We start from the raw sequence: 12784 nt of genomic DNA on the forward strand, positions 1-12784 counted from the left end.
AATACAGTAAAGTCAACAGTAAAGAAGCTGAAGACGCGAGTTAAAATAATAAAGACACCCCTTCAGGAAAAGCGATATAGGCTATGGGAAATATTGGGAAAAGTTCTTAAAGATGACAGTAGTACAAGTTATGGTCTATGTAGGCCTACTTCTTGCGAAGCCATTTAAAACTATGACAGCCAAAACGGGCAGCCTGCAGGAATGTTATGGCACAGACTACACAGCCATATCTACCGGTAGATGTATAGGTTCGCGCATGCATAAAAGTTACCTTAGTTCGTTGTGTTTGTGACTTTAAACAGTGGATGTGCTTTAGTAAAGCTTTGTGCTTCATTCAGCATTATAAACCAGTTCTTACGCTAACGTTTTGACCAGCAATGTATCTCTCTTGCCTACCTTGCCTCACCATTTCTGTTTTCGAAAGAAAGATGTATGTCCATGGCCCAGGCAAACATTATGTCCTGCATGTCTACTGCGTGTAGTTCTACTGCAAAAAGTTTCGCAAACAAATTAGTTTGTTTTACAGAAATGGCCTACTGTCACACTGCATGGTAGGCTATAACCAAAAGCACACATTTTGTAAAAAAGCGGGTTGGATCGCGGGTCGGGTATAATTTTTTATAAGTTGCGGTCGGGTTGATTAAAATATCGGGCGACCGCGGGCCGCTTGTCACCAAACCCGCGCAACACTGATGGGGTGATATGTGTATATGCAGGGGTGCAGCTACCCATTTTTTTGAGAGGTATGCAACAACAATATTGGTGCCCCCCCCCCCCCCCCCCCCCCCCCCCCAAAAAAAAAGGCCAATAATTTACACTATTACTGTGCATTAGTGTGTATTGAATATGTTTTTAAAGAAATTCTTCCAATTTGATGTTTAACTTGATGTTATACTTGATAAGTATTGATAAATGATGCATTGTCACTTTAAGAGAGTCTAAACCTTTTGCCAGCTATTGTTCACAGGCTGATAGGCCTACTCTAGCCTTGTTTGTTTGCACCACATTGACAACACAATATTAAGTTATTACAAGGAGCCTTAATTGTTAGGATATGGAAAACATGTAATGAGTTGCTGCTAGCGTGACATTTCTGTTTGCAGTTGGCCATTAAAAGTGCAGTATGAGCATGGGTAGCCACCTAGCTATCTGAATGGAATAGGCTATGTTTAAATCGGCATTAAACGCTAGTTAGTCTGTTAACATTCATATTTGCAAGCCTCCAAGCACAGACGTCATCACTTTAAATCCTACCTGTTGCCTTTCACCGTCCACTTATTTAACTGCTGTTGCATCCCTTGACATGCCATCGTCCTTTTCCCTCTTTCTTTTTCTATTTTTAGCCCGCCAACAGCTTTTTTTGCTTTATCCATCTTTTTCCATAGACGGCAACTCAGTACTCGTAGGCCTATCTGCTCGCTCAGCGCTGACGGCGCCCCCCCACTCCCTCTTCTATGTCAAAATTCTATGATGGAATCTTATGAGATATAGGTGCCTGCATGGTTAGTCCTCTAAAATGTTATAGAACATTGAGAAAATGTTGATTTTTTTAAAATAATAATGTGTAATAATATTGTGCTTCTCATTTTTGAAATATTCAAATATCGTTGTGTGGCTATTATGATCATGCGACCATGTAAAATAATGCAGTCAGCGTAGCCTAAGGGGGGGGGGGGGGGTGTGTAGAAAAATGCATGGGGTGAATAAAGGAGCAAAAACGGACTTATCTAGTGTAAGGTGTCTAGTCGTGTCGAAGCACTGCCCTAGTTCAACTTAAAAAGAGCACTGACTCGGTTCACGACCGGCAAGAAGAAAAGGGTGGCACCCCAACATTGGCCCATAACATAGCCTATCACAGGACAGTACACACATTAACATTAACTTGCCAACCATAAGATTGATAAACTTAGATACGCTACAATATCATAATCATGTCGACCGATTCAACCCTGGAATGGTAGGCCTACTGAAAAAATACTTCACATTACGTAGCATAACCCCGCACCCCCGAACTGTAGCCATTTCAGCAAGATTGTTAAACGTCAAGAGAGCAAGATGACATTTCTTATATAGTAGCCTAAACTATGGATTAAACTATCCATATTTGCTATTTCATTTAAGATATGGTAGAGTCCATTCCTCCTTGTGCCCTTCTTATTCGTGCTAAATGTGGTTTAGCACAAGAGTTGAGTTGCGCCCAAGATCCCAGGCCCCCAGTGTAAAAGGTGCATGTCCCTCGGCTCGATTACGCAAAACTAAAAGACGGTTGGTCCTGCCACTCAAATGGCCTTCAGAGAGTTGTATCTCGGATTACACAGAAATGGAATCTTCCCCTGAGTTATGCCTCTACTTTATTTGTCATGGTCGAGAAACACATCTTCTTTAGGCTACAGCCTAGCCTGTTGACCAGTGTCTGAGAACAGCTGACTTACAAGGGAACTCGTTTGAGTTTCCTAAAGAATGTTACATTGAGCAAGACGACGAAGCCCAAACGTATCGCGATCCAAAGTTTAGGTATAAGATCAAGCATACCATTAGTTCATGAGATAGGTCGTGACAACGGGATTTAAAAAAAATATTAATTTATTTTATTTCCCACGGAGTCAGTCGGAGCTCTCAGCACTGAGGCGCGCTCAGTCCGCGATTAAGACAGATAGAGATCAGACGCTCTGGCACTTCACAATTCTCAGCGTAGACTATCCGTTAACACCACAAGACATTCTCCAGCGGCATTTCGTAATAGACAGATCCGTTTTTCCTTTATCTTAGACGTCTTGTCTAACTTATTGCGTGGTCCGAATGTGCAAAACTGTGCAGAATTCTTACCTGACGGTAGGCTATTGTGCGCTATTATATGATCGGCTGGTAAAAATGTGTGAACACATTTGATGAGCTTGTGGACTCTGTGTTAAAGTTAGCAGTGTTCGTTCTTTGTGCTCATAAAATGCACAAAGACCCTTTTCATGACACCGGGCCCCTTTTTCAGTACCAAGGACAGATCCATTTCTTGGCAGCACCTGGAAGACTCTTCAAGAGCTTTGACTTGTTGACTTCTTTCGGGATACATGCATTCTGAGGCAACGCCATCAGACTACTAACCACAGAAAAGTTGTACTTTTAATGAGTTGTTCCAGACCTGCTGGATGCGAAGACTGAAGTTTAACATTTCTCTGGATTCTAATACCCTATTTCAGGTAAGGCAAAAACCACTCAACATCACTATTAAACGCATGTTAGGCTAGCCTATATGCCATCTTATTTACGCACATCTTAAACTTGAAATAGGTCTAACATCTTGATAATAGTTTAGAATCATTAGAGCATACTGTATGAATAACAATCAGTAAAAAGACGCACAGGGCTGCCACTCCCACTAGCATAGATGCTCTGCATGTCCTAGACGTTCAGTTGTTCTGATTGATACGTTTCATTGTAAAATAGCGAATGTAAATGTATTAATTGGAAGGATTTGGAAGGAATTAGAATGTTTCTCAGAGAATCAGTGTTTAGCATGTCTCTCATTAAAGGTAAAGGGATAGAACAGTCACGGTAACAACCAGTTATTACACATGTGAACCTCGTGTTTAAATACCTCTCCAGGGTAGCAACACAGCGTCAACTAATTAAGTCAGCATTTAACTAGTTGCAAAACATTTTTTCTACATGGCGAGTCTTTAACTCTGTTTAAATCACTCTAATAATCACCCCAATCCCAAATTGCATGCCAGTTGAGTTAACTAGGCGTTCCCCATAAATGCATTCTTAAATTAGTGATGTTTTTGTTTCAATGTACAGGAAATGCGTAAAAAATTCGCATTAACTGTGTTTAAGCAAGTTAACGGCTCTTATTAATCTTCTCTCAAACGCATACCTATACATAACTCAGCTGCCTATCAGTGAATACAGTGTAAATATTTCATTTGTTAACAGTAAGATGCTTTGACACTGACCAATACATACAATACACCATGATACCAAAAAATCTAGATTGTAATGCCTTGTGCATCATGTCAATAAAAACTGATAATATGTACCTTTCTCTGTTACTAATGAATATGACTGAAATGTCAAATACATGTTCCCTCAGAGAGGAGAGAATAGCTAGCCATCAGCTAGATAAAGACTAATTTAGCCTCAGATAGAGAAGGACTCATGCAATAGCACAATGTAATGGCTTGTTTATCTGTGTGTGTGACTTAATCTTGTTAGTGTGGTCAAAAGCTGTCACATTTGCATAGACATTGATTCACTTTGAAATTAAAGTGCTAGGGAAACATACAAAAACTACACGCATTTAGCAAGTTTCCGCATGGATAGAGGACCTCAAGGCTGCCTTGCTCTAATGATTACTGATTACTTCATAATCTGTTGTGTTTGCACATTGAAGGGATCATAACAGAACGCTCCCCATTGCCCTACTCTCATTTGAACATTAGCCTAAGCCTACCAAAGTGTACCAAAGTGTAGTAATCACTATTACAACAGTTGGAATTCTCTTTCTCTAATTTAAATATGAGTCTAAATCTACTTTTAGTGGCAAGAAAAGTTCACAGCTCTGCATAAAGTCTATACAGAAATTGTGGTACATCAATTGAATTTGAATTTGTAAGTGATGATACCATTCCTTGAGGTCAAAAAACAGAAGGGTGAAGAGTTGTGAAGGTGTTTGCACAGCGTCACCTTGCAGGAGGCTCTTCCTTAGTATGGCTAGTCAGAGCAAAGCTGTGTTATCACTCACTCAGGTTTACAATTGTATTTCCCTGTGGCACAGCAGCCTTATCTTTGTCGGCAACAGACATGACACACCCACTCTTGGTAGGCCAACTGTTTTATTGACGCTGCCTGAAGCAACTTCACCTCCATGTCCAACTCCCACAAACATTGAAATGGCAGAGCACAGAACCAGAAGACACTCTTCCACTAGAGCGCAGTGCTGCCCTACCCACCCCTTATGCCTACATCAGTGTTACACTAATTGGCAAATTATGCTTAAGACGGTGAGCCAATTATCAGATGTTATGCCTTTAACTGTGATGTGTGTGTGTGTGTGTGTGTGTGTGGGGGGGAGGGGGGGTATAGCAGATTCTGCTATTCCATCATGAGAGTGTCTAAGTCTGTGAATATTAATGTAGGGGTATGATGCTCTTGTAGCTGTGGTGGGAGGCATACAGTGCATAACATGCAAATGAGATGCCGTATTGTATATGTGACTGAACAAGATATTCTACACACGTTTCACAGGTCATAAAAGAACACCTTACAGTCATAATTGCACTATGTGCATGGTGATGGTTTGGAAATTAAGTCTGAAAGGTTATATGACAGAGTGCCTTTTTGTCATTACGACAGTGGAGTGGCAAGAAAGTCTTTTTATTCTGTTATAACCAAAAACAAGAACAAGCAGTTTGAATTCATGTTGGAAATATTCAGTGATTTCCTGAGCTCTAATATGGTGAGTGGGTAGTGTGTCCTAATGGCGGAGTTCCTCATTAGTTACTGCCATAGACAAGTCACTTGAAATGTTGAGTAGGCTGGCATTAGCTCAATCAGTTGTCAGTATCACTGCTTGCTTTTTGGCTTTGTGGTCAAGTTAGGCTCTACAGTATATGTGCCAGTGTGAGGAGCCATCAAAGATGCCAAAAGTGCCTTTGTCCCTCATGGAAAAGTCCTTTCAGCTGCTTTTGCTAAAAGCATGAATGGAGGTGATGAATCTATAGAAAACTACTCGAATAGAACCCACAAGGGAGGTTCAGAGAAAAACATGACATAGGTCATCCCTCTGAGTACAATGATGTGATGTTCAGTCAGACCTGAAAAGAAATGGCTGAAATAAAGATACTCTCCATAGAAAGATTGCATATTCTATCATCTTATAGACAGATGATAAAGAATCTAACAAGTAGAAAAGCATGAATTAAAGACAGTGTGTCTGCCAAGAGTTTATTGAATTAGAGTAGCCTTCTGCTAACTGGGAAAACAAATATTCATCAGATTGAAACTCACACTCTAACACTAATGTGAGACTCCTTTTAAATTTTTAATCTATTGATGGCAATGATTTGCCTAAAATATGAATGATGAAATCAAAAGGATGTAAATGATGCAATGCATGTATAATGTATATGTGTGTAAGGTAGAACAATACCAACAGCGAAACATGTTCAAAGGGAGAGAAGCAGGGGGGGAAAATTTACGGATTTCAAATGTTGCGGCTAAATGTCACAACCCATATGGAAAAGATCTGGAAAAAATGAGCAATCACAGTTGTCACCTGCAATGATAAGATAAAATCCATGTTAAAGAGCTTGCACATACATTTTATATCACATAATGATCTTGAGCATGCAAATAGGTCATATATATGGCATTTGTTTTTTTCTGTCTAAGGGTCATCATTTTGTCTGTTAAAGGAATCATATGTAAGATTGTGGCCAAAACTGGTACTGCAATCACCTTCAAATTAGTGTAGAGCGGTGTATCCCCTCCCCCCTCCCCCCTGACTCGAAGTTGCCAACCCAGATGCCGAAACACTACTGACTTTGTGATTAGTAGATAGGTGGAGGGTGGCGCATCAGGCCAAAACCACAACATGACATTACAAAACACAACATCAACATCAGTTGAGGGCTGCAACTTCACTTTTGAAATAACAATATCCTGGCCGGACTACTGTTGTCAGTGTATTTGAAATGAACATGATTTCTTAATGTCTAGTGACATATCAGGGCCATTTTATGATTAATGAAATACATTTCTTACATAACGGTTCCTTTAACACACTATTGTCATATATCTTATAGAAAAACGAACATGTTCTCCATATGGACAATCCCCCAAAAAAAAGACCATGTTAGAGGCTGATGAGTTAAGGCGCAGGGCTGATTCTATTGTGCCCCTGTTTGTAATGATTGAGAAGCTTCAAATGTTTCTCACTGTCACTATCATCAAAATAGAGACACGCTAATGCAACAGATTACATACTTTGGTAACCTATCAGGATTCAATAACAGACCATTTTTCACTCACATCACCTCTGATTCTACATTTTGATTGGTACACTTATAGGGATGGTAGATAAACAGGTGATCTAGTTTGTTTTTGTCAGTGCCATGTTGTACCATGTTCTTTGGGGCTGCTGGAGACTCTACAAATAGTGAATTAGCCAAGTGGTAGACTGCCAATAAGCCCTCATTTACACGATCCTACAGCTGTACCAACTTCATCTTAACAGTTTTCAGAGCCCATACTTCTATGTCAGGCTACGGGATCCAAAAGAGGCTGTGGAAAGGTGGTGTTTGATGTTAAAGTGCTGATATTTAGCGCTGGCATATATCCCCTGCTTGTTGAACTCTATATGCTGTCATCTGAAGCCGTTACCACACCCTTGCAAAGTTATTTGAAATGTGTCAAAAGTAAAGAAATGTCAAGCGGTCTATTTTTGGTTCTGTCCTGATGGAATTGTTTGCACAGTAAATTGGGGACAGTTCCTTGGCAGGTGTGTCTGGTTGGCACAATGTCTATCTGTCCTGCCAACTGTCCTGTCTAATGATCCAATCAAGTGAGACCTAACAAGCTCCACACTGTTCACAAACCAGGAAGCTCTTGCAATCATTGAAAATTGCTTTGCCATCGTTGTCATTGAAAACCTCATTCCAAGTGCAATTTTAATCAAAAACATTGTCCTGGCATTTAAAAAAAAAAAAAAAAAAACAGGATACTTCCCCAAACCCGTCCAAACAGGGAGCTGTGTCTTGGCTCTGATTGGTCCGGCAGCTTGTGCCCCCAGCCCCTGTTTGAGCGAATGGAAAGCTCTCACACTGCGCCCATCTGTTCCTGAAGACAGCGCAGAGGAGTAATGTGATTTTAATGTCGGTTAAATGCTTTGCGCAGTATGGAAGCCAGGGGTCTTGCTGATCACTGCAGAGTGCAGATTGGCAAGCGGTGGATGAGGTACGAAACAAGGCCAAGTTCAGACGACTTTCTCCGTCTAACATCTGGCAGGGCCTCGGTGTACACTGCGTGTCAAGTGTACCTTATTCCAATTTAATTATCCAATTTAATTATCCTTAGACTAACTATCACCAGATGATTTGCTCTGGGGTGGCTGCTATTGTGTTTCACCTCGATGGCATATCATATCAGCACTTTATTCTCATATTGCTCAATTAAAAGGGGCTTTACTTGTGTGTCATAGCCATCAGGACATGAATCTCAGAGTTATGCCAGGTGATAAAAACAGAAATGACCTATGGGGCAATCCACGGGGCATCTGGTGCAAAGGCTGGGGTACTTATTGCTCCTCACCTCATTGCTCTCATGTTGGCAAGTTATGCTTCGGCTCGGCACAAGGTGAACACACTTTCCTCCTGTTTGCCACTGTGTCTGAGAAAAGTCATTTTGGCCTCCTGGTGAACGTAGTCTGGAGTTAATATTGCAATTACACTTGAAATCTGGGTGTATGCAGTGAGTTGAAGGCTAGCGTGTGTTTGGGATTCATTTTATAACCATGCCTCTTAAGCACATACAGTTCACCCTCACCATGCTCTTGGAATGATAATCTCATCATTTAGGCTATGTTTACTAACATGCAAACTATTTAAGGGAGAATGATTGTAAATTCTCTGTTTCCTGTAATGCTGAGCTTCAAACCACCTCCTTTGGCCTGTTTCCATGGCAACCATTGTTTGAGATGAGTCGTCCTGATAACTGGTTAAGAGTTTCCCATCCACACTCCCGGCCCGGGGTCATTGCAGGAGTCACGCCCACTGGTGCAGGTGTTTAGATCACTCCGAATTAAACACATATATCCAGACTAACTATGGTTGGAGGCGGATGCTGTCTGAATATTTGGGAGAAATGTGCTCAAAGCACACACACACTCACACAATGAAAATCAGTTGAGCACACAAAAAATGCAATTAAACTGGAAACCCCAATTAACCAAGTTTCTGTTTTGTTTTTGTTTTCATGTGTTGTTTCTCTACCAGAGTATGTTCCAGTTAATTAAATCCCTCCAAATTGTACAAAAACAGTTCTGTAGGTATTCCTCTTTTAATGAGACAGCGAGAGACAGTGAGAAAGAAAGACATGCCTACAGCAGAGTTTTTAATCTCTATAGAAAACTCCAGGACAACCTTGGAACTCCTCTATCCTCTGTCTCACTTCTACCAAAGACAATTTCACCTTAAAACATTCTCCTCCTCATTAGCCGTGGGACATTACAATCCTCTCCTCAGTGCAGGCACACACTTTTTATGTGAATAGTGTTTCATAATGAAGAAAAAAAGTGGACTATGCGGATACATTTCCATTTGTATTTCCAAACTTGATTATATGATGAGTGGTGGCACTATGAGTTGGACAAATGAATGGTTGTGCGTAATACACCTCCAGATCACCTTAACAGTGTCCATTTCTATCTCTTAATTTACTGGCAGGTGCAAAGCAAAGCAAACAAACATGGATGTTCTCCCACTTGAAGACCAGACCAACATTCAGGCATAAGAGGAAAGACAAGATACGGCAATTAGTAATCAGGCACTCGCTCACTCAAGTAGACCGAGCATGGCAGTGTGGAGAGAAGACAACCTCTCCGGACCACTCAGGTCATCGTCCAGGGCCCCCTGCTGGTGGCTCCTCCAGCTCCTGTTCCTCGTCCTCGTCCTGCTGGTCCCCGACGCGCTGCCCAGCCCCAGGCTCACCCCGGCCGAGAGCAGCGCCAAGCGGGAGATCATCGTCAAGGGCGACGTGGTGATCGGGGCCCTGTTCCCGGTGCACGAGAAGGGCGACGGCTCGGAGGACTGTGGCAAGATCAACGAGCACCGCGGCATCCAGCGGCTGGAGGCCATGCTGCTGGCGCTGGACGAGATCAACCAGGACAGCCGGCTGCTGCCGGGACTCACGCTGGGCGCCCACATCCTGGACACCTGCTCCAAGGATACCTACGCGCTGGAGCAGTCGCTGGAGTTCGTGCGCGCCTCGCTCACCAAGGTGCACGAGACGGGGTTCATCTGCCCCGACGGCACCACGCCGCAGAAGGACGACCTTTTGGCCATCTCTGGGGTCATTGGAGGCTCCTACAGCGATGTCTCCATCCAGGTAACATTGAAAACACCAAGATAGGTGAAGACATCATAACTATTGTAATGCCGCACTAACAACCAATTAATACATTATTCCTCAGTATTATTCCTCCCTTGATCCCCTGATAGAATATACCTCTTTTACAGACTAAAAGCAATAATATAACAGAAGGAACATAATACATCCACATAACCATCTATTTAAGCACAATGTTTTAGTTAAAAACAGCCTAAAAATAGCCACCAACTCAGCATATTTGTGAAATTCTGAGGAGCCCAAAGGCAATTGCAAAAGTAACACCATTAAAAATAGTGTTTCTCACACTGTTGTGAATAGATTTCTTGAAGGCTGGCCTCATGCCTCCTTTGGGGTGTCTGTGAGAGTTTGGCTGACATGTCACCATTGTGGTGGAGAATGAGATAGCAGGCATGTCACCTAGCTCTGGGCATCAGAAAAGAACACATGTACACTATTTGTGCAAGCATGTATACATGCAGAAAATGAGAGACAGAATAAAATGTCATGTTTAACTGGGCAAACATTGCCTTCCAGATTGCAGCACGCAAAGACATTTAGATGGGAATGCTATCATGCAAGGCACGCGCAGCCATGCAACACATGACATGGCTTAAATACCACCCTTTTGTCTAGACTCCAAATACATTTTTGACAATATAATGACACAAAGCATTGAAAAACATTGTGTAAATTAATTGCTAGACTTGATTGCTACTTTTTTTTCATGAGTAATTATATATCAAAATTACATACTGTGGAGCTAGAAATGACACTGCCTTTGATGGTGACCCAAATGTCAGTACAGGCATACGGATTGGTTTATGGTGCTGCTTGTCAAACATGCCAGTCAGCCCTGTGGCTGCCTCCTCAAGGATAGAAGGCTGACTTCATGCTCAGGGTTTGATTAGCGTTAACGTTGATTATTAGGTTAGAAATTAACTAATGAAAACACCTCTAGGTCATCATTAGCATGAGCTGAGCAGCCGCTTATTATGCAACACTCACATGTGTCACATGAGATGCAGCAGTGATTGCGCTGATCTGACGAGCACAGTAAAGAGCTGAGGGGGAGGAGGAGGAGGAGGAGGAGGAGGAAGAAGAGGGAGAGGAGGGGGAGGAAGAGAAGGAGGAAGAGGAGGCAAAAGAAGAGAGAGAGGAGGGGGGGGGGAGGAGGAAGAGGAGGCAGAAGAAGAGAGAGAGGAAGGGGAGGATGAGGAAGAGGAGGCAGAAGAAGAGAGAGAGGAGGGGGGGAGGAGGAGGAAGAGGAGGCAGAAGAAGAGAGAGAGGAGGGGGGGGGGAGGAAGAGGAGGAGGAGGAAGAGGTGGAGAATGAAGAGGAGGAAGGGGGAAGAGGGAGAAGAGGTTGAACTCAAACGACTAGTGCAGCTACTATCCAGAAGGTCTGGTCATGATGTGAGTGACCAGTCAAGATGAAGGAAAACACTGAACCTCAAGAAAACCCCTGCCTCACGTTCACCCGTGATGTTAATTACTTGAGAGTCATGACCCAGTTGTGCCTATGCACTTTGTCGCTGGTGCTACCACTGTTGGGGCTTTTTGAGCTCATCCGACCGTGGTCAGCTGATGATAAGGGGTGCCAGGCTAGGCTGGAGGACAGCGGTGGGGCTTCAGATGGCAGCTGGCCTGTGTGGTAGAGATGAAGCTTGGCATGGAGGAATGTTCCCCTAGCCCTCCCCAACGCTACTCTTCCCACAAGGGAACCAGAGCGGAGATGATGCTCATCAGCGGGCTGCTGGTGCCTCCTTGTGCTCTCGTCTGCACAGAGAGAGAGAGAGAGAGGAGCTGGCAAGGACCCAAGATCGGCTTGACGTTACCGTGCCTGAATAAAAAAGGAGTTTAACACATGGCATCGCATGTGCTATTTCTGCACTGTTTTCTCACTCCTCCCTCCTTGCCATCTGGATAAGAGGAAGATGATCAAAAGAGTGGCTTGGGCTGCAACTGACAGTGTGTTGCCGAAGTGTCATTTGTGGGCTATGTCATAATGGAAATGCTTAGAGTATGCTTACTTGTACTCCAGAGGTTGTCTCCCATCCAATTGGAAGATGTGAGACTCTCTCAGTGGAAATTTCTGATTTTGTTTTCTTGCCGATTAAAATTCTTGCTGTGCAAGAACACGAGTTTCAGGCATAATTTTAATGAAAGAATTATTTCCATCTAAATGGTTTCCCCACTGCAGTACAACAAATAATTCTCTGCAGACATGTCATCCCTTTTGGCCCATTTAAGACTGTATGTAGCCAGCCAGAGCATTTATTACGGTTATAGACCATAACAACAAGCTTCTGCACCCTTTTAGCTTACATTACATCTTCAAAGACAAACAGAGAGGCAGGCTCTCACACACATACACACACACATTTGCGCACATGCGCACACATACACAGGCGCACACGCACTTGCACAGGCACACACACACTTTGTTTTCTCAGCAGGCTAAGGCCTCTACAGAATTGCTGAAGTATCATGTTATATATAGAAATGCATTAATTATGTGAGAAAGTGTTAACAGAAGCCTGTGACACTGTTCCGTTTGCTGGCATATGTGTGAACTGTAATGTGGAATAGATCATTTCAACTCCACCATGAACCAGCATGGTAAGGAGTGTGGAGTGTGGAGAACTAGCTAGTGTTTGTGCATGAGAGGCAAGTGTTAGACCCTA

At 42.8% G+C, this 12784-nt stretch overlaps 1 protein-coding gene across 2 annotated transcripts in view; it reads left to right on the top strand.

The window, feature by feature from the left end:
- The first annotated feature begins 2379 nt into the window (after positions 1-2379).
- The window catches only part of grm2b (glutamate receptor, metabotropic 2b), a 33281-nt gene continuing 22876 nt past the window's right edge, over positions 2380-12784 (top strand). For both annotated transcript variants that reach the window (XM_042090400.1, XM_042090401.1), the window contains exons 1-2: positions 2380-3194; positions 9438-10098. In XM_042090400.1, coding sequence (XP_041946334.1) covers positions 9565-10098 — 534 coding nt within the window. In that variant the 5' untranslated portion in view covers positions 2380-3194; positions 9438-9564. The remainder of the gene's footprint in view (positions 3195-9437; positions 10099-12784) is intronic.

This window comes from Alosa sapidissima, chromosome 4, assembly GCF_018492685.1.
Source record: "Alosa sapidissima isolate fAloSap1 chromosome 4, fAloSap1.pri, whole genome shotgun sequence".
In the NCBI taxonomy this organism is placed as follows: Eukaryota; Metazoa; Chordata; class Actinopteri; order Clupeiformes; family Clupeidae; genus Alosa; species Alosa sapidissima.